Source organism: Uranotaenia lowii, chromosome 3, assembly GCF_029784155.1.
Source record: "Uranotaenia lowii strain MFRU-FL chromosome 3, ASM2978415v1, whole genome shotgun sequence".
Classification (NCBI taxonomy): domain Eukaryota; kingdom Metazoa; phylum Arthropoda; class Insecta; order Diptera; family Culicidae; genus Uranotaenia; species Uranotaenia lowii.
In genome coordinates this window covers 206,292,485-206,314,784 of record NC_073693.1, presented here as the reverse complement: position 1 = coordinate 206,314,784, position 22,300 = coordinate 206,292,485, and the positions used below count along the sequence as shown (strand labels likewise).

Sequence of the window (22,300 nt, the reverse complement as noted above, 5' to 3'; positions counted from 1 at the left end):
CAGACCAGCGTGTATCTGTTTATACTCCGTTTTTTTTTTATCTGGGATTTTAAACTTGTTTGTTTATACTCCGTAGATTTTACAATCTTTTTATACTCCGTAGAGATATTTGTATCAGAAATTCGCAATTGCCTTAAAAATAGATTCAACTGGCAGCGCTGTCTCATTTAAATGGTTAAATTGTAGTACAAAAACGAGTGTTTTGTTTTACCGTGCGTAAATTAGTTTTTGACAGCTGTCGCCATCGTCAGCAGCGTGAGTTTTCCTAAAGTGGGAAATTTTCATCAAAAATACGCATATTATTGGAATTTGCAATCTTAAAATTAAGTCTCTGTCAATTTGTTAATAATCGAAGGTTCTTTATCACCCTTTCTGTGATTTGAGCATAAAATTTACTATGGCGCGCAAAAGAGGTCGTGGGAAAAAGAACAAGACCCAAATTAAAACCCTTCCCAAAAATTCGAACCTGTCTCCGATCACCCCAATTTCTCTATCGACCCGGGTTCACCCTGCCGTGAGTGATCCATATCCGTAAGTAAATTAGCTTGGTTATTATCTTCTTTACGATTATCTTTTAAACAACCATTTCTCTTTTTTAGTTTGAACAAGCTGTGTCGCCTGTGTCTGTTGTCGAATACAAATATGGAACCGATTTTTGCGTATCCTGGCGATAGAACACTGGCAAACAAGATCTACCAGTGCACGAATTTGGAGGTAAGTTGCGAATTTTACTTAGAACAAATTTAACAGATTGGTTGTATGTATACTGTTTGCCGGAAATCCATTTACCGGATGATACTATTTACCTGACTGTACTATTGGTACACTGGATTCTTTTTTTAAACGATTGTTGTGTTCGTGCAAAAAAAGAAATCGTGTAAAAAAAGTTCGAAACAACCAGGAAAAATTCATCGCTCATTTTGAGTAAAGTTGCCAACTTGGACTGTAAATCGATGATTTCCAACCAGGTAGACCATCTCTTGCTGTGTGGTGGCGGCTTATAGAATACTACCACTGGGATACTGGTCCACGTCGTAAAAGGCGACTTATCCAGTACTTCCCATATGCGTTAGTCATTCTCAAATGCGACTATCACATTGGGAGGGGGGAAAACTTGGCTTGGGATTTTGAAGTTCTAAGCCAAGTTTTCTTCAGGGAGGATTCACCAATTGTGCTTATTGCTATTAATGCGCATGCACGAGTTGAATTCTCCTAAATTTTGTAAACACCCGCTTCAGGGTGGTTCTGTGCCTGTGGGCCCCAAAGTGGGGGTAGGAGGGTGTATAATAATCCTACCTTAAGCAGAACGTTGTTAAGGTCTGCACTATAGCCAGGCACTGGTGCAAAGGGCTGTATTTTTCCTGGCAACTCGTGGGATTCAGATTATACACACGATTTTTAAATTTTCATCCTGTATGGGATACCCCGCTTCATGCGTTGATATGAAGGTGCAGTGGTTCTTGTGTGTGATGGAAATATGTGTGGAATTCTTTGATAGAAATGCTTTCTATTAAGGTTGCACAGATAAATCTGCAGCACAAAAGAACCGCTACACTTAACTTATGTCGTTTAATCCTTAATGGAACTGCATCAATCGCCTTGGTCCAAGAACCCTATTTCCGAAATGGAAGTTTTTACTTAGGGAATTTGCTCAAACCAAACTTTACTGTGTTCAGTGTAATTGGAATGACTAATGCCCGAATAATGCCTCGTGCATGTATATTGATAAACAATTCTTTAAATGCAACACTTATACCCAATCTAACAACAAGAGATATTTGCGTCGTTCAGGTTTCGCTGCCTGATAGAAAATACGTCTACTGTTCAGCATACTTACCATATGAACAATCATCCCCTACGGATGATTTAAAAAATGTCATTTCATTCTGTGAATCACAAAATACACCTCTTGTAATAGGCTGTGATGCCAATGCTCATCATTTTGTATGGGGTAGCTCAGATATCAATCTGAGAGGCTCAAATTTAATGGAATATTTAAGCAGCACTGATTTAGAAATTTTTTTTGTAAATTATTTATTTGAAACGGCTCATACATTTAGGCTTTAAGGAGCCAAACTCGTTTTGTTTGATTACAATTGTGTACTTAGATCTAGTTCACTTTTTTTTTTTGAAGAAAAAGAAAGATAGAAAGGGAAATATGAAAATAAAGAGAATTATAGTCGAAGATCGATAGCTTTTAGGAAAAGGTATATCTCGAACATATAGTCCAAGTCCATCACACCTAATACATCCCTCACTGGAACGTCGGGTGGTTTTCCTCGGGCCCGAAGGGAATCTATAAAGTTCGCTCTGGCGAATAGGTGGTCCTCACACGACCAAACAATATGCTCGATGTCATGGTAACCTAGACCACATCCGCATAAATTGCTGCCAGCAATATTTAAACGGTAGAGTACCGCATTCATGGAATAATGATTGGACATGAGACGGGAAAATATACGAATAAAATCCCGAGTCAGGTTCAATCTATTAAACCAGGGTTTAAGGCTTACCTTTGGGATAATCGAGTGGAACCACCGACCCAACTCATCCTCGTCCCATCTACGCTGCCAGTTGACAAGAGAGTTTCTTCGAGCCAAGAAGTAAAATTCGTTGAATACGATTTCACGCTGGTAAATGTTGCCTTCCATCGCACCCACTTTTGCAAGGGAATCTGCCCTCTCATTGCCTGCTATTGAGCAATGTGAGGGGACCCAGATAAAGGTGATAGAAAAGCAACGTCTTGATAAAGTGGTCAATATATCTCGTATCATTTCGAGGAAGTACGGCGTGAATTTTCCTGGTTTTATAGAGCGGATTGCTTCAACAGAGCTGAGACTATCAGTTATAATATAGTAGTGTTCAATAGGTCGTGTGGCGATACTATTCAAAGCCCAGTGAATAGCTGCTAACTCTGCAACATATACAGAGCATGGTGACTGGAGACTGTGAGATGCGCTGGATATTTCGTTGAACACTCCAAATCCTGTTGTTTCCTCTATAAGTGATCCATCGGTAAAGTACATTTTATCAGCATCGACGTGTCTATATTTAGCTTCGAAAATTCTTGGAATCAGAAGAGGACGATGCGGATCCGGGATTCCACGAATTTCCTGCTGCATAGACAAATCAAACTGGACAGAAGAATGATCGTAGTCTGGGTTACAAACACGAGTTGGAGAATACGAAGAAGGGTTTACCTGCATTGACATGAGGATATGGTATATCGACATAAATCTGGTTTGAACATTTTGCTCAAGTAACCTTTCGAAATTTACAATCACCAATGGGTTCATGACCTCACACCTGATGAGGAACCGAAGTGATAGTAAATTGAATCGATCTTTCAAAGGGAGTATTCCTGCCAAAACTTCAAGACTCATGTTGTGTGTTGAGGGCATACAGCCCAAAGCGATACGGAGACAACGGTATTGGATACGCTCTAGTTTGATGAGGTGAGTTTTGGCAGCTGACTGGAAACAGAAGCTACCATATTCCATAACGGATAGAATAGTTGTTCGATACAATTTGATAAGATCTTCTGGATGGGCTCCCCACCAGGTGCCAGTAATTGATCGGAGAAAATTGATTCTTTGTTGGCATTTTCCTTTCAGATACTCAATGTGGGCTCTCCAGGTACACTTGGAATCAAACCAAACCCCAAGATACTTGAAACTCCTCGATTGAGTGATCGTTCTGCCTAGGAGTTGAAGCTTAGGTTGAGCAGGTCTACGTTTCTTAGAGAAAACAACCATTTCCGTTTTCTGAGGGGAAAACTCAATCCCAAGCCCCAAAGCCCAGGAAGACAATCTGTCTAAAGTATCTTGTAAAGGCCTGTGCAGATGAGACTCAGTAGATCCTGTGACAGACACTACTCCGTCATCTGCAAGTTGTCTTAGAGTGCAGCCTTCAGAGAGACAGCTGTCGATGTCACTCACATAAAAGTTGTACAAAAGTGGACTCAAACATGAACCCTGTGGGAGGCCCATGTAAGATGTTCTTCTAACTGCAAAATCTCCGTGAGCAAAGTTCAAATGTTTCTCACAAAGTAAGCTGTATAAGATGTTGTTCAATAGAGGAGGCAGACCCCGGGAGTGCAACTTGTCTGACAAAACCTCTATTGAGACTGCATCAAAAGCTCCCTTTATGTCTAGAAACACTGAAGCCATTTGCTCACGTTTTGCGTACGCCATTTGTATCTCTGAAGACAGCAAAGCGAGGCAATCGTTTGTCCCTTTGCCCCTTCGAAACCCAAATTGAGTATCTGAAAGGAGACCATTTGTTTCTTCCCATTTGTCCAAACGAAACAATATCATTTTCTCCATCAATTTGCGTATACAAGACAACATCGCTATTGGACGGTAAGAGTTGGGATCAGACGCTGGTTTTCCGGGCTTTTGGATAGCAATGACTCTCACTTGTCTCCAATCTTGGGGAACAATGTTATGCTCCAAGAATTGGTTAAATAAATTTAACAAGCGAAATTTTGCAGCATCCGGAAGGTTTTTCAACAAGTTAAATTTGATTTCATCAATTCCCGGAGCTGAATTGTTGCAAGAGAGGAGGGCAAGTGAGAATTCGACCATCGAAAAGCTTGAGTCTAGACCACTATCAGACCTATCAGGAGGCACGTTCCGGATTATTTTTTGCACAGGTGTAGAATCTGGACAGACTTTCCGTGCGAATTTAAATATCCACCTATGTGAATATTCCTCACTTTCATTTGTAGATGATCGATTACGCATGCTTCGTGCCACTCTCCACAAAGTACTTAAGGATGTTTCACGCGATAACCCACTAACAAAATTCCTCCAATACGCCTTTTTCTTCCCCTTGGTTAACTTTTTAAACTGATTTTCAAGGGAAACGTAAGCTTCAAAATGGACAAGAGTTCCATGTTTTCGAAATTCTTTAAATGCTGTTGATTTGTCCTTATAAAGCTTAGAACACTGAGGGTCCCACCATGGATTAGGAGGCCTTCGATGAATAGATGATTCTGGGATGGGTTTTGTTTGAGCGTCAACTGCACTATCGTGTATCAGACAAGAAAGAAAGTGGTACTCCTCCAAAGGAGGTAAAACGTGCATAGAGTCGATGGCGGTTTTAATTGTGTCCGAGTACTTTTTCCAGTCGATGTGTCTTGTAAGGTCATATGTCATATTTATTGTGTTCGAAGAGCTGACCCCATTGGTGATAGTAATTTCGATAGGTAAGTGATCACTACCATTCGGATCATGGACTACCTTCCACTGGCAATCAAATGATAGTGAATTTGAGCAGAGTGAGAGGTCAATTGCACTTTGTCTTGCAGGAGGTTTAGGTACCCGTGTTTTTTCACCCGTGTTCAATACTGTTAAATTGAAACTGTCGCAAATGTCATAGATAAGAGTAGAACGACTATCGTCAATTTGTTCTCCCCAGACAGTTCCATGTGAATTGAAGTCACCCAGGATCAACCTTGGCTCAGGGAGCACTGAGCACAGGTCCTCTAGGTGATTTCGATCCACTGCAACTCTCTGAGGCCAGTACAAACTGACAACACATAAGTCCTTACCTCTTATTGTTGTATGACATGCAACAGCTTCAATTCCGCCTGATAAAGGAAGGTGAATTCTATAAAAAGAGTGGCACTTATTGATCCCCAAAAGCACCCCTCCATAAGAATCGTCACGATCCAGACGGATAATATTAAAATTGTGGAATGAGATGTTAGATTGAGAAGATAGCCAAGTTTCGGACAATGCAAAGATATCACAGTTTGTTTTATGAAGTAAATAATTCAATGAATCCAATTTTGGAATAAGACTACGACAATTCCACTGTAGTACAGTGATATCTCCGACCTCTCGGCGTAAATTAGCCATCGAGAGATACAAACACTGAAAGGAGGGGCCAAGTTTGCATCAATTGCTTTAAAAATGTCTTTAATACAGGAAGCATTGCAAATACAATGTCTTTCACGGGTTCTGATACATTAAAACACGAAAAAAATCCGTTCAAAATGTCAGTCAACTTAAAGAGCCCAGACTGAGTCGTTGATTCTGGCATCACGTTTGGGGTTTGGGTTTGCGAAGCTCCCGCAGCTGTTGGTTTATTCTGCAGTGGTGCATTTCCGCGGAAACCTGGAGGAACTTGTTTTTCCTTTTCAGCAGCAGTCGACTTTTTCTCGTTTCTATTTGAAGAGACAACCGTAGCTATTTTAGCTGGTATTTTCGGAGAAGGCGCCTTTGTTCGCTTCCGAGAGCCTCCTGCAACGAAGACTGGCTGAACTTCATCAGCCGTATCTGTGTCTTCATTGTCAACTGACAGCACAGAAAAAATGTTACTGGTCTGAGGTTGGACCGGTGGAGAGGCGCTCTTTAATATGGCGGCATAAGAACGCTTGGAGCGTTCTTTTAAAGAGCGCCTCTGTTTATCCCAGCTTGCCTGAAATGCCTCGCAGGAGGAGATATCATGGGGTGAGCCCCCGCAATAGACGCATTTTTGCTCAACTGCTGAGCATGCTCCTTCCCCATGATTCTCCCCACAATGCAAGCATCGCTTCTTGTTGCAGCAATGCGAAGCAGTATGCCCCAACTTGATGCAATTCTTGCATTGCATTGGGCGAGGCACATAAAGGCGTACTGGAAGCCTTAAAATTCCGTCAATCAAGACGTAATGAGGGAGGGCTGTTCCTGCAAATGTAACCCGAATCGAGGCTGAAGGCAAATACTTGGTAACGCCATCAACGACGGAGGCAGTCATGAGTTGGCGACAATCCAAGATTCCGACCGAAGTCGAATCAAGGCTCTTGAACTTACCTACGCCGTGAGACTTAACGTACTCAGCCTCCAAACTCGATTCGGTGATCACACCCTCGATCTCTACGTCTCGAGATGGAATATAGAGCTGATACTCTAAATTAAAAAAATTACTGGCAAGAATTCCGTTTGCGGCCTTCCGGTCGGCCACAACAACGCGCAATTTGTTCGGACGTACTTTGGAAACACTGGTAACGGAGGGCCACCTAGCCAGATCTTTCGTGATCTGCACTAAATTTAATGGTTTTCCGTTAGTTTTGGGCCGGATGAAAACCACCCCCGGCCCAGAAGAGGATGAATTATCAGGATAAACTCGGAGTCGGGTTGTTTTTCCCGCAGCTGCAGATGGAGTAGCAATATCAACTGGCGGAGAAGGATGAGCATTCGAAGAACCAGCTACAGCTGAATCCTCCAGATGCTCCTCATCCTCATAGATGATTTGCTCACCATCCACCTCTGGCGGGTCCGACCCCCCGCCTTCGCTCATATTTCATGAAAATAAAAGCGAAGCTCAATTTGATCGAAATATATAATAGAGAAAAAATAGAATTAGAAATAGAGAAAAGTAAGAAAAGTATAACAAACTTGATTTTTGTTTTGATTGGCTCCTTCAGTGGTGATCCCAACCACGTGGTCCTTCTTCGAAGATGGCTGCCACGTCAAGTCTCGGCTCGAGCAAGAACGACCAGATTGATGATGATGATGAGTCAAACAATGGCGGCGGCCCTCGTGGTGACCAGTTGAGGGCAGTCAGCTAGCCAGAAAAAAACCTTTTTTTTTGTCGACCAACACTATAATAGCACCACTTTGGCGAGCTGGGGTCTGCCTTTGGCAGAAAAACGTATAGCGCGGTACAAAACACCGTATTAAACGCCCGAACGGAACGAAACACCCGGATATATTGGACGAAATCTCGAAACGCGACTGTTCACTATGAGCGATACGAAACGAATGAGATTTAGAAATTCTAAATGTAGGAAATAAACCAACTTTTGTTAGGTGTGACAGAGAAGAGGTGATTGACATCACACTTTGTTCTAGAACAATTTCTCAGGAAATTTCAAATTGGCATGTGCCTAACGAAGAATCGATTTCTGACCACAGGTTTATCTATTTTGAACACTCAGGTGAGTTTTTAGAAACAATTACATTCAGAAATCCAAGAACAACTAATTGGGACCTTTATTTGGAGCATATTGCTATTAAATTTCATGGATATACACCTGAAATTACTACTCCTTCTGAGTTGGATGAAGTGGTTGCAAAAACCACCGAAATTATTTTAAATTCTTATGAAGAAGCGTGTCCCGTACGAACGTTGAAATTCAACAAAAACAGTACACCATGGTGGAACTCAAATCTCAGTAAATTACGAAAAAACTGCAGACGCTCTTGGAACCGAAGGCGCACGGAAGGTTTTGATGCCTTCAAGTTGGCTCGCAGAGCTTACCGGAAAGCAACAAGAGCTGCCGAACGCTCAAGTTGGCAGAGCTACTGCACAAACATTTCAAGCTTGCACGAAGCAAGTAGGTTAAATAAAGTCTTAGCCAAATCAAAAGATTATCAGGTTTCATACCTTAAAACCCCTAGTGGTGATTATACATCAAACGACGAAGATACATTAAGTTGTCTATTCAATACTCACTTTCCAGGATGTGTTGATCAAGATTCATCGATAGAGCCTGAGTTCTTTTCTGGCAGTCTAGATTCCTTGCATTTTGCTCGGAAAATAGTTACTACAGAATCGATCAAATGGGCAATCGATGGTTTTGCTCAATACAAATCTCCTGGAAGTGACGGTTTATTTCCAGTTTTGCTTCAAAAAGGTTTCGATCATTTCAAACACATATTAAGAAAAATAATGATAAGCAGTTTTGCTCATGGATATATTCCTAAACTTTGGCGGCAGATAGCCGTGAAATTCATCCCTAAAGGGGGACGATCATCATACGACGAAGCCAAAAGCTTTCGTCCTATTAGTCTAAGTTCATTTCTATTAAAAGCACTTGAACGTTTAATTGATCATCATATCAGGCAAGAATGCCTTGTCCAACATCCGCTTAATGCGACACAACATGCATACCAAACAGGAAAATCAACATTAACTCTTCTGCACAACGTAGTACATAATATTGAAAATAGTTTTTCACAGAAAGAATCATGTCTAGGAGCATTTCTAGACATAGAAGGAGCATTTGATAATGTCTCGTTTACATCAATAATGGATGCGGCACTACTTCATGGAGTGCCTAGTGTTATAACTAACTGGATTAGCGCAATGCTAAGTAACAGGAATCTTCATTCGTCTTTAAGACAGGCTTCAATAACAAAAGTTAGCACACGTGGTTGCCCACAGGGAGGTGTACTATCACCTCTTTTGTGGAACCTAGTTGCAGACGGTTTGTTGAGAAAACTCAATGACCGTGGAATACCAACCTATGGATTCGCAGATGATTATCTTCTGCTGGTAAGAGGTTTGTGCATAAGCACATTATTTGATATAATGCAACAAGCTCTGCGCTCTGTTGAACGATGGTGTTCTCATGTAGAACTTTCAGTTAATCCTCTAAAAACTAACATTGTTTTATTTACTAAAAAACGTATCACCCGCGGGGTGCGCCCTCTGCTGTTTTATGGTTCCGAAATCACCGTGTCTAATCAAGTTAAATATTTGGGTGTCATTCTTGACTCCAAATTAAACTGGTCTGATCACATCGAATTCAGAATCAAAAAAGCATGCATGGCCTTCGGACAATGCCGACGTGCAATCGGAAAAAACTGGGGACTCAAACCTAAACATATTCACTGGATTTATTCCACAATAGTAAGACCAATTCTGGCCTATGGGTGTCTAGTGTGGTGGCAGAAAGGAGAAGTTGCAACAGTTCGGACTAAACTAAATCACCTTCAAAGAATGTGTCTTTTGGGGATGTCCGGATCGTTCACTACAACTCCTACTGCAGCACTAGAGGCTCTGTTTTCTATCAAACCTCTACACTTGTTCCTAAAACAGGAAGCCTTCTCATGTGCTTTTCGTCTACAGGCAGTTGGTCTCTGGCTGTCAGGAAATATCGAAAGATCATCGAGTCATACAAATGTGTGGCCTGAATTAGTTAGATTAAACAAGTTTAATCTAGCGCCAAACGATTTAACACTCTCGAGTAGTTTTCCCTGCATGGGGTTTAAAGTCAAATTTCCTTCTCCTCAAGAATGGTTATCAGGTTTCGTAGAGGACCAAATGTCCTCTCATATTGTATTCTATACTGACGGTTCATTATCAAACGGCCGTGCAGGTGCAGGAATTTACTGTCACGAGTTGAACATAGAATATGCTCAACCTCTAGGAAAATATTGTACAGTCTTTCAGGCTGAGCTATATGCTATTATGTATGGAGTGCAAATTGCACTTCAAAAGAAGATTATGTTCAGAACAATTTATTTCTGTTCAGATAGCCAAGCAGCTATCAAATCACTCAGTGCTTCCAGTTCTAGATCAAAACTGGTAATCGCATGCCGGAAAGCAATCGAAGAACTTGCTGAAGGCAATGGATTAAACCTTCTATGGGTACCCGGACATAAGGGAATTTTTGGAAACGAATGCGCCGACGAACTCGCTAGAGCTGGGTCGGAAAAGGAATTTTACGGACCAGAGCCGGCTGTCCCAATATCACCATGTTGGTTCAGAAACCAAATTCAAACTTGGTCCTCTAACCAGCATGAACGATACTGGGAAGAGTTGGACACTTGTCGTCAAACTAAATTATTTTTAGAAAAACCATCTCCAATCATATCGAGTTACTTATTAACTTTAAATAAATTTCATTGCAGCATCTTGATCAGAGCACTCTCCGGTCATTGTAAACTCAACTATCACATGCACAACATTCAGCGTGCTGAATCTCCAGTATGTGGTAGTTGTGAATCAGATGTGGAAGATCCCTTCCATCTTATATGTAACTGTCCCTCATTTGCCAGACTACGTTTTCGTACTCTGGGATCTTACGCTTTAAGCGAATCTGAGTTTAAGAAATTAAACTTAAAAAACATTCTATCATTCCTTACCGAATGTAGAAAAGAGCTTTAATGCTAATAATCCCTAGTGGAAAGGCTTTATGCCATCTTAAATAGATTGAATTTATTTCTTCCTTTTATAGGTTTTTCAGGTTTCTCAGGTAAATGATGAAATCTTGGATAAAAAAAGGCTAGGCACAATTTTCCCGTATGTTTGGATAACGTGCCGCTATTAAGCCTACCCCTATTCTGATACCTGATACCTGTGTTCGTGCAAAAAAAGAAATCGTGTAAAAAAAGTTCGAAACAACCAGGAAAAATTCATCGCTCATTTTGAGTAAAGTTGCCAACTTGGACTGTAAATCGATGATTTCCAACCAGGTAGACCATTCTGAAGTGATTTGAGTGAAACCGGGAAGCTCAAAGATTTTTTTTGGAAAGCGTTTTGAGTTTTAAGCCACGGTTGTTCCGGAACTTCCGAAGAGTCTCTAAGTGGCCATTCCGGCAAATGTTTCCGTCGGGAAGCAACGTCCGAATCCATTTACCACCCAAGAGTGGTTCGGACAAAAAGCGGGAATGTGTAGAACCTGTTTTTGACATGTTCAAAAATCGTCTTATTTCAAGAAAATCGTTTAAAAAAAATCGTTTAAAATAAAACCGTGTAAAATAAGATCGTTTAAAAAAAGAATCCAGTGTAATTGTGATTTTTAATTACGGGAACCCTTACTAAATAACTTAGTGACTAGATCAAACAAAATAATTTACCAAAAAACCACTTACCGGACCATTAACCGGAACTATCTCTTACCATTGTACTCCATTTCCCCGAAAACAACTCTCCAGAAATTTCAATCGCCTGATAGAACTATTTCCCAGATTTCCATCACCAGACGAACCATTTCCCAGAATTTATTTTTTGTGAAAATGAACCATTCTATTTTGAAATATTATTCTTTTGCGGCAAACAAGCTGTAATCAACGAAGATGCAAGTGGCTGCCGACCCGCCGTTGGAAGCGGCGGCATTATTATTCTAGTCTAGGTCTGCCGGGGCTTCATAAGTCTGCGTGAAAGCTAAGGGTGATCCCTCAGCCCCGTTCGCCACAGGACACAATATTACGGCGCCAATATTAAGGACAATATTAAGGCGCCAGCACTAAATTTTACTACGGAAGTCCGGACTTCCGACAAAAAAAAGTGAAGTACTAGATTGTCGGAAGTCTGTGTTTTTTTGCCAGTCCATCAGCGACGTTTCTAAAAATTTTATTAAAATTATGTCTTTCAAGTTCGAACACGCAGCGTGAGGAGTCGGCTATCAAAACGATTTTTAAAAGGTACGCTGATTAGAATAAAATCAATTAAAGTGCCCTAACCAATGCTGCTGTTGCTATTATTGCACAGCAACCGCGCGCAGGCAGGCAGCTCGTTTGTCGTTTCTTTTTCTTCTCCCCTCTTTGCACCCTACGTTGCGCGAGCCTTTTTTTTATTAGTTGATCACCTAGGTGGTAAATCCTTTTTACGGATTGCATTCCAGGGCACGGCTAGCCACCGCATCCCTCCAGTTTGTTACTCTGGGTCCATGGGTGCAATTGGTGACTCATGATACTATGTACCCCTACACCATAAAGTCCACTTGGAGCCACTGGCCATAATTCCCATCCGGACCTGCAACGAAGGCTATACCCGTGATGGGAGACCATATTCGCGCAAAGCGCTCCACGACAATACTCGTTTATTCGTGCTACACCAGCAATCATCACTGTCACGATTCACGACTCACGGGACAGCTATCCGTTCGCCGCACACACACAAGGCCCTATGCCTCTCCTGGTGACTTGAGACCCCTTTCACTCTAATCCCTCTTGACACAATTCGAGACGAGAACAACTCGCCTCTCCTCGTGTCTTGAGGACCCTCATTCGATCCGTCTCGTGACCCAATTAAAGACGAGAACAACTCGCCTCTCTTCGGGTCTGGAGATACTCGCACCACCTAACGTGTGCTCCATCCCGACTCCTTGAGACTCAGACTGTGGTGTACGACACAAGGCCCTCTGTCCGGTCCTACGCCGTTTGGCATAACGCCGTTGGGCATAAAAGTCGTTTGGAATAAGGACCGTTTGGCATAATGTCCGTTCGGCATAAAAATATAAAAACTCATAAGGTTACATGAAATGTTGCTAATAATTAAAATACATTAGTTTTTGAAGAGGCTTCCTCGAAATTTTGATCCATTATTTTAGGATGGCCCCGTCTTCATGCCCAAAATAAATGCATTATTTTATGCCAAATGGCCATTATGCCAAATGACCATTATGCCAAACGTCCATTATGCCAAATGATTATTATGTCAAACGGCCATTATGCCAAACGGCTTTATGCCAACCGATATACAATCTTCTGCCCGTCGTGAGTCGATCATATCCGTGAATCGGGGCCAGGAACCTCCCCAAAAAGCAGATCGATCAAAACCCGCTCGAACATTTGGTCGTCCCGCATATCGGGGTCGCGACTACCCGATACGCGTGACGACCCCTCCCTCTTGCAACTGAGCACTGGTACCAAGGTACCCAGTCACACCACGCTAGTGCCACACTCGGCACGCAGCTCGTCGGCGGGCTGGCTGCACCAAGTGTGACGTGTAGTTTTCTTGGCCGTACGCCTACAGGTCTGTAGTCTGTCTGTAGCCACGTCTGTAGACACGTTTCCACTCCAGCAAAGCTAACAAACGCTCGCTGGACCCAGTGATATGCGCGTGAAATCTCAACCGGCTATCGAAGGTAACACCGAGGTCCTTAATTGTGTCAACAGTTTCGAGAACGGTATCACCCATTGTGTAGTTATACTGATGCACGTCACGGGTTCTTGATAAACTCATTGTTTTGCACTTTCTGACGTTCACAAACATTCTATTCAAACCGCACCATCTCATGAAAACGTAAAACTTTGCTTTTTCCCCAGGAACGGGTCAACCCAGAAGGGGCTGCCCAGCAATACCCAGTCCCTGGTCTAAAGCCACGGGGACTAACGGGTTTGGGCGCTCAAGGCCTCTTTTGTTCCTGGGTCTCAGGGCGTATGTTAGGTTGGAGGAGTTTTCGGATGGGAGAAATCCTTACACAAGAATTACCGTGAACGGCCCTAATTCTGCGCAGTTAAGGATTTTTGAAATGTTTTAAGTTGTTAAAAATTTATCTTACAATGAATTTCCACAAAATTTCGTTTACAGCTGGCCCAACTACTAAACTTACCGCCAAAAATAATAAGGATTCAATTTTCGAGCAAAAGTGTGGAAAAAATACACTTTTTCGAAATTATGCATGTGGCCCTTATTCTGCGCACTATTTTCTATTTGTTCCTAATTCTGCGCATATGTCCCATATTCTGCGCACATAAATATAATCAATACACCATTCCGTAATGGTAAGAGAAACATTTTATTAAATTTCAAGGTGTTGCAAATCATGTTTACGTAAACCGCAGAAAATTGTAAATCGTGAAAATGGGCCAGTTCCAGCTATGGATCTTTGAACTTTTTGTGAAATTTTTTTTCAGCTGCTCATAATTTCACTTCCAAATGCTTCTTTCTTGCAGCACGCTTACAAAAAGTTTGTCGAATGGCCATGTTTACACCGGATCTTGTCTAAACTAACTTGTTTCGTTCATGTGCAACCTAGTCCGACGTTCGGAAGCAGTTCCTGCGTGCGGGACATAGTATCGCCCCAGCCGGGGGAACTACGTGCTGCTTTGGTCGGCTCAACGTCAGTCAGGCTGCAAGTGCAATCTAATGGTGAAGCAGCGCATAGTTTCCCTGGCTGGAGACGGTTCTGTAGCCCGCCGGAACTGCTTCCGAATGCCGAACTAATCTGCACAGTTGGAACCAAAGATTAGATATCGTATAAACGCGGAAACACAGTAGAAAACGAAACTTTGTTTTCACATTTAGATTCGAATCGATTTCAAAGAGTTTCCGAACAACTTTACTATTACCAGAACCTTCCTAAAATGCATTAGAAAGGCTTTGCTACATCTGGCACTACATCTGTTTTCTTGTCGCTTATACATCCGTTTGCTCCGGTGCTCTTCATTCTGCGCATTAGGAACATTAGTAAACAAATGGTGTCAAATTCTGCGCGTTGGTAAATCGTTGTTATCATACGAAAAACACTTTTTTTCTCAAAAATTCTTAACCATCATGTTAAGAATGGCTAAATCTTTCACGTAAAGACATTTCGAACGAAAAACTACTTTTCTGCACTGTGAATTTGAAACTTTTGTTTCCCAAGTTCTTTAGCAGTACTGCTTAACGACTGCCATTTTCACTGTGTGGTTGAAAATTTTATTTTGATTTTGTCCATTTCTCGCAAACAAAACAGCCAATTTCAAAACCAAAGGCACGAAACTAAAGATAAACAGTAGCAGAACTGATCCTGCATGTTTTGTAGATGTTTTATTCAATAAATGTTAAAATATTTGTGTTTGAAATTGAAAATGCGCAGAGTTTGGAACTGCGCAGAATTAGGGCCGTTCACGGTACCTTTTGTAAAACTGATGTATTCGGCGAATTCTGTTGACACGGGCGAAGAAAGCACACGGGGGTCGGGCTGGTAGCGGGGCAATCGGCCCACTCGGTTGATCGTCTGAGTCGCCACGGGCCGGGCGACGCCTGGATGGAACGGGAGGAGCGGCGCGGTACCACGCACCACACTCACGGCTAGTTCGGTCTCTCTCCTCGGCTTGGGTAGACCAACCACGCGCTCTAGGCTAAGCGCGCAACTCGGTCTTCGACTCAACAGTCGCCTCACTCGGACGAGACGTGTTGATGGGACGGAAGAGATAGGGCGGTACCACGCACTACCAGCTGGATGATACGATCTCTCTCTCTCTCGACTTGGACTGGCCAACCAGACTGACCAAGCCACGCGTAGTGCTGTTTTACGCACACCAAGCTGCCTGTCGATGGTCTGGTGGACACTGCTAGCTAAGCGCGCTGGCTTGGCGCGCACCTCGGGGTTCGACGGGATGCTGACCAAAATGACCACGCACACCAGGGAGAAGGGATTTGGTCCAAGCTGGTCTCTGGCTGCTGCGATGATCGGGCCAAACTAATCGAGTGATTTGCGTGCTATATTGCTGAAGGACACACGCGCTGGTTTCGGATTAGTTTCAGCTTCGTTTAACACCCACCACAAAACAGACACACTAAGGTTGTGGATTTTGTCGCACCACGGATCGTTAGCTGGGTACGTCTACCTTTGACCGCTGCCGGGAACCAAGAGAGCTAGTGATCTGTCTCGCCTCACCAAGAAACCTCCGCGTCTCGATGCTGCGCTGCTCACTTGCGTTCTTCCCAAAAGCGTTTTAAGCTTATGCAACGCTTTTGGCCATGTGCGTTTCAAGTTTTCGCCTACTTCTCCGCAGCTTATCCAGTATACGAATTTGAATACACCGTTGATCTATTCTAACTGTTTACAATAAATAAACCTTACTCCAACCCATCATACAATTAATTTAAAAAAAAAACAAAACAATGTTACCGAGTTGGTAACAAACGTCAACGTCAGTACAGCGGTGATGTAATTTGCCAGGAAAATCGATGGTCCTCATTCGCTTGATCGATCGAATTCAACGGCCTGTCCTGCTTAGTAGCAGCTATTCGAGAAGCCGGAGGAAAATCGATCCAAGATTGTTAGGAAACGAAATCGGTATCTAAAAAAAATCCTGTTTTGAAAAGTTTTCTATAAGGCTCTGTTTGTTCACGTGAAAAGAACGTAACCTACCTCTAGGAGGGTTGTCCGTTAGCACAGCTAACGTAGCGAGTGATTGCTCGATGAAGCCGACAATCGAAGTTGCCCTAGAATTTACGGAGGTGGTTAGATCATCCGGATGTGCTTGGTGGTATTTTGTTAACTCACCTCCTAAATAGAGGGTTTCTCCGTCCTGTTTGTCGTTTCGCTAGCAGCGACTGGGAAGTGTCTGCTGTTTTTTTCGGCGATACGAAACAAAAAATGTGCTTTTTGCACGTTTTTAAATTTTCGCACTTTTCTAAAACGCGTGTCGTTCGTTCCGTTTTCAAGTGATGAATGTGCTCTTTTTCGCTTGCCTTCCTGACAGTTGTCCTTATTTGTCAGTTGTTGGCTTGTTGTTGTTGTTGTTGTTGTAGTTTGAGTGATTATGGCTTGAGGAACTATTACCGTATTTGTTTATGCCGAGTGTTGCACTAGTGTTGCACTGGTGCACCACTAGGTGCTGTCAAACTGTTTGTTTATTCGGACGGTGTTGCACTGGTTTTGACCTGTCGGAGTTCTGCTTACGGACGGTGGCCCACCGATAATTTTGCCAGTGTTGCGAGAGAGCGTGTGAGTGAGTGAGATAGCAATACACTGGCGACGATTTGTGTTTGTTTTTATCGGGTACGGTGGAACACTCCACGAGTGGAGAAAACAAATACAGTATATGCCTCATATCCGCCAACTAGCTAGTTGTTGGCTTGACGTGAGCTGCATGTCGAAAATTTTCTCTACGACGTTGCCTGCATTATCGATGCACTGTCGTTATTCTGTGCCCATAACTCCACATACTCAATTAGTGGTATGAATAAGGTTCAGCAATTGCTTCGATAGCTTTTACTTAGCTCGAAATCAATCAAAGCAAAAGTCCAAAGCATTTGCTAAGTTTGGTATGAATAAACATTTTCTTAGCGGATGTGTACTAAAGTCTTAGAACATAGCTTTTGCTTCGAAAAATAGAGCTATCCAACCAGCAGAATCTGAAGTTTTCTAAAGTAAAACGAAAGAAGACGATCAGAAAATTGAAAAGTACGGCTAAAGTAGCCTTGAACTCGACGAAGCGGTTGGTGGGTGTAAGAACGACCGGATTTTTTTTTTGGTAAATGCGTGCTCGTATGTTGATGTTTAAAGAAAAATGAAAACATATTCGAATATTGTCAAACGAAAAATTTCCTAACTTTAATATTTATCATAAGCTCTTCAACATGTATTCGGATCGGGATAATCCGATGTATAAAAAAATAGCAATAGGCGCGCATTTTAATTTAGATTTTTTTAAATCTTAGGATTATAACAAAATTATATAAAAATGATAGATCTGTATAATATTTTAAATTATTACAATTTATTTCTTACTTTGAGCCAATTGGGACTTCTTCCACTATAACCAGATTTTTTTTAATTTGAAATATTTACTAATTGATTTTTTTAATTTTATCTTAGACGAATGATTTTATACAACGACAGGAATATGAAAAAAGTTGGGTTATCACTTCGAATTTTCTTAATCCATGTTGAAAATGCCTTGTTGAATTGTTTTGAAGTGAAATATTGCTAATTTGATAAATTCATGACGTTATTAAAGAATTTTTTATTGCAAAAGTCTGCTACCGAGCATGCTTAGAAAATAAAGCAATTGCCAGAAGATTTGTCGAGCAATTGCTTCAGATTTGAGCTTTATTCATACCAAACTAGCTTGTTCTAAAAGTAAAAGCTCCTGACTGAGAAAACAGCTGTCAAAAAAACTTTATTCATAACAACCGAAGCAATTGCTTTAAGCGACTGCTCGACTGCTCGATTTAGTTTAGCAAAAGCAATTACTAGGTTTTTTTCATACCACCCAATATCCTTTCTCTTACTTTGGGTGTTTATAGCCGAAATCGTTTATTTAGCTCAACAAACGTTTTTTCATGAATCTATGTTGAGCACCATCAATTAATTGAGCTATAGACGGATATATAGCATCGTACACTGAATAAGATTCAAGTACTTTCGCAAAACAGTTAAGGATTGAAATCGAACGGTACTCCAGATGAGAGGAACATTAAAAATCTTTGTTAGAGGTATCGCTATTGCGGAGGGACAGTTTTTTACGAACACCGGTGGCAAATTGTCAGGCCCTGGTCCTTTCGAAACGTTCACTGCTATAAGAGCATAATAGACGTCAACATCAGAAAGTGTAAGAGCAACTGAAGTGAGTCCATCGTCATTCAGAAAAACTGACTGGAAGAACTGAGCAAACAGGTTTGCGGAGTCGATAAACGTTTCTGCTGTCTTGCCGGAGAATGTCATATCAACTGGTATCCTGCAGTAGTTTTTTCGATCACGGATATAATGCCAAAAAGCAGCGGGATTCGTTTTAAGCTCGCTTTGAGTGCGGTTCACGTACTTACGAAAGTAGCTATTCTGAGCGAATTAGTAGTTTTTTTAAACATCTAATAGAACTGAACTATCTTCGTTAGATCTTGATAGGAAGAAACGTTTTCTTGCTTTCTTTAAGCGAGTTCGTAATAGCCGGAGATGCGGATTCCACCATGGCTTGCGATTGTTAGATCCAATTTTAGGAGCTATTTTTGGTACAACTGTATCCAAGGTAGCATAAATTTGCTCGTAAAAACAGGAGACACAGACACAGTCGTTTGAAATTTTTGGTTTGTTGTCCAATCAATTGAAACGAGAGCGTTGATTAGGTCATCGATGACTACATCGTCATAGTCATAGTCATCGTAGTTCGGTATAGAGGCATCAAGATATTCATCATAATAGCAGCCCTGTAAACGGTTCATTCCGGTTTATGAATTTCCGGTTAATAGCAGTCCGGTAAACAGTATTCAACCTACCACACTATTTACTATTTATATGAGCGATGGCTGACGTAGAAGGGCGATGATATATTGAATAGAAAGTTAAGTATATAAAAATTCGACCACTTGAGAATGTTTCACAAAAATAACAAACAAAAACTTACCATTATCTCGATCGTTCAGCCCCGTCGCATCAAACGTGTTAATATTGTGTGGGTCATTCATAAATCTGTGTTCTTCCAGTTTTCTGGATAATACCCTCTTCAGGTTGGATTTTTTTAACAAACACACGCATATGGGATTTCAGGGAAACTTCATGTTTCGTTGAAGAGATCGTACTTACTTAGTACATCTTTCAAGGATATGCTGGCTAGCATCTTGGAAATGCTTAAATCATCAGCCCACAGAAAGAGTACTATGTATATATGCCGTGGCCGAGATTCGGTCTCATGACCCCTAGCGACCCCTAACGATATGCTCCTAGGCCACGGCCGACGGCCTGCACTGGTCGACAAGCGCTCTTCTTAGTTTGTTTTCGTTTTAGTCGTCCACATCCAAGATCGCCTTTTGAACCAGACCGTAGATTGCATAATTTTAGACTTACTCCATCAATCCATCAACCATGATTTTTTTCATCTAATGACATAGTGGTAACTGAAATGAAATAAATAAATTATGAATAGTAGGTTTTTTTTTATTTGAATGTGTCCAAATTTTTTGGATGTGATATTTGATCCACGAATAACAAATTGCAACTATTTTTGAGGTGACGAATTTTCTCAAATTTGAAATTAACCTATTCCTTTCTTCAGATAAAAGAAAACACCGGTCACGGAATTCCAACAACCATTTGTGGCCAGTGTAAGCAACAATTAGAACAGTGTCACGAATTTCGGCTGGTTTGCTGGAAAAACAATGAAGTTTTGCACAATTTGCATGCATTACTGAGCCCACGGTCAATTATTCAACAGAACACACGAACCAATCTTCATGCATATTCACCGGCTACGCCCAATCCTGTTGTGCAGGTGAAGAAACTTAATCTCAACACTGAGCCTTCGCCGCGTTCTTACAGATCACGTGGAAGCATCTCAGGCAAAACATTCAGCATTCATGATTTACCACAATTTGCCACCCCACGTTCCAACAAAAAAGCTAAAAATGAACGTTATCCTTTATTTTCAAAAGAGCTGGTTGTCTGTTTGTCTCCTCTTTCAAAAGACGTCTTAAACAAACTTAAAAAAACGAAGCCTACGAAACTTGTTCAACAAAAGAAGTCTTCTAAACAAGTTCAACAGACGAAGCCTACAAAACCTGTTCAACAAACGAAGGCAGCGGTCAAATCGTTCCCAATACCCGTGAAACGTGGTAGACCAGCCGGAGCTAAGAGGGAAAAACCGAAGATCAAGAAGGAGAAAGTGGTAAAGAAAACAGAATTCAAGAAGAGAGTACAAGCAAAAGTTCTGAAGGTTAAGAAGCCCAAGGCAAAGGAAATTGCGGTGCCACCGAAGAAAAGGAAAGAAAACTATCCAGTAGCGGTGTCCCTGTCGGTATCTTGCACGCTATGTTCGCAGAAGTTCAACAGCGAGAAAGGACTACAACGCCATATTGCAAGCCATAATAAAGTAAGTTTATAGATAGGACATTCTCTTTGGACGAATTATTTGTAACTAGTTACTTCGCTATTTTTTCAGAATCGAAAATTAAATAACGTATTCAATTGTAACATTTGTAAACGTGAATATCTGAAACCAACGCAGCTCACTGATCACATGGCTAGTCCTGAGCACATTCAGAACACCACGATCGCACCGGATGAAGGTGAAGTATCCATTTTACCCGATGAAGAAGAGGATCCAGGCATGTCTATCCTGCCTGATGATGAGCCCGTAACCCAACCGATTTTAAATAGAGGGCTCGGAGCGGTAGAGCACGATCAAAACCAGAGTGCTGAATACCTCACCGTCACACCACCAGTATATCCCGAAACGGTAACACCTGAACCTCCCAACGTACCGGAAGAATTATATGGTAATCATCCTTCGCCTGATACAAATGAAGTTTCACAACCGCCGGAGAGCGAACCAATTCCAGAGGAAGAACCTATTGAAGAAACAGCAAATTCAGAATCTGCTTCCGGGAACATCCGAGATCGAGATGCCAGCCCGATTCCGGTAGACAGTGAGTCTTCTCGGTCCCGCGAGGGTGGGGTGCAGTACAGTGACGTTTGCTCGACCAACAACGCCGAGACACTGGTAGTGGAAAACGGCAACGGTACCGATGATGGAAGTACAGTGCCGTCCGAGCCGTGCAATAATTCATCTACACGCCGTGTCACTTTCTCTGACGTGGCGGAGATAGTTGAATAGCTATCGCTGGACGATGACTCGAGGGAATTCAACACCGAATCTCAAGGGCGAAGCGTATGTTTTACTCAATTTTAACTTTGAAAAACAGAACTTATCACAATGTCAGAGGAATATTGATAGTGTAAGAATGCATTTAGATTTAAAGATTACTTTTCTTGAACAACAGATAATGAAATACATATAACCTTATATCTTATCGAACAGTTTTCGCCTGTTTGCTGAGAAATCTGTAAACATAATTTCACTTCCAATGCCTTGCTTTGAACTTTTCCAAACGAAAAGGTTTCCGTCTCGAGAACGTTTTATTTTCGACGCAGTATAACTTCTTACAGCAACACTTTAAATTCGTAAACGGATTTCGCTTCACGAAATTTTTCCTGTTCAAGAACTCCATTTCTAAAGTCCTAATCGTTAATTGGCTAATCAAAAAAGGGGAAAAACACGAACGTTGCTGATTTGGTTTATCCCTGTGTAAGAAAGTGAAGGGTCGTCTGCTGGAGTTCAGTTCAGTGACAATCAGAGGAGTAGCATCG

The 22,300-nt window shown here is 41.7% G+C and overlaps 1 protein-coding gene across 1 annotated transcript; it reads left to right on the top strand.

Annotated features, from left to right (window-relative positions):
• The first annotated feature begins 239 nt into the window (after positions 1-239).
• Positions 240-21,973, top strand: LOC129751390 (uncharacterized). The gene is made up of 4 exons (XM_055746870.1): positions 240-531; positions 600-714; positions 20,211-21,023; positions 21,093-21,973. Exons 1-4 carry the CDS (start codon positions 398-400, stop codon positions 21,765-21,767), a joined length of 1,737 nt encoding a protein of 578 aa, XP_055602845.1. The 5' UTR covers positions 240-397; the 3' UTR covers positions 21,768-21,973.
• The last annotated feature ends 327 nt before the right edge of the window (positions 21,974-22,300 follow it).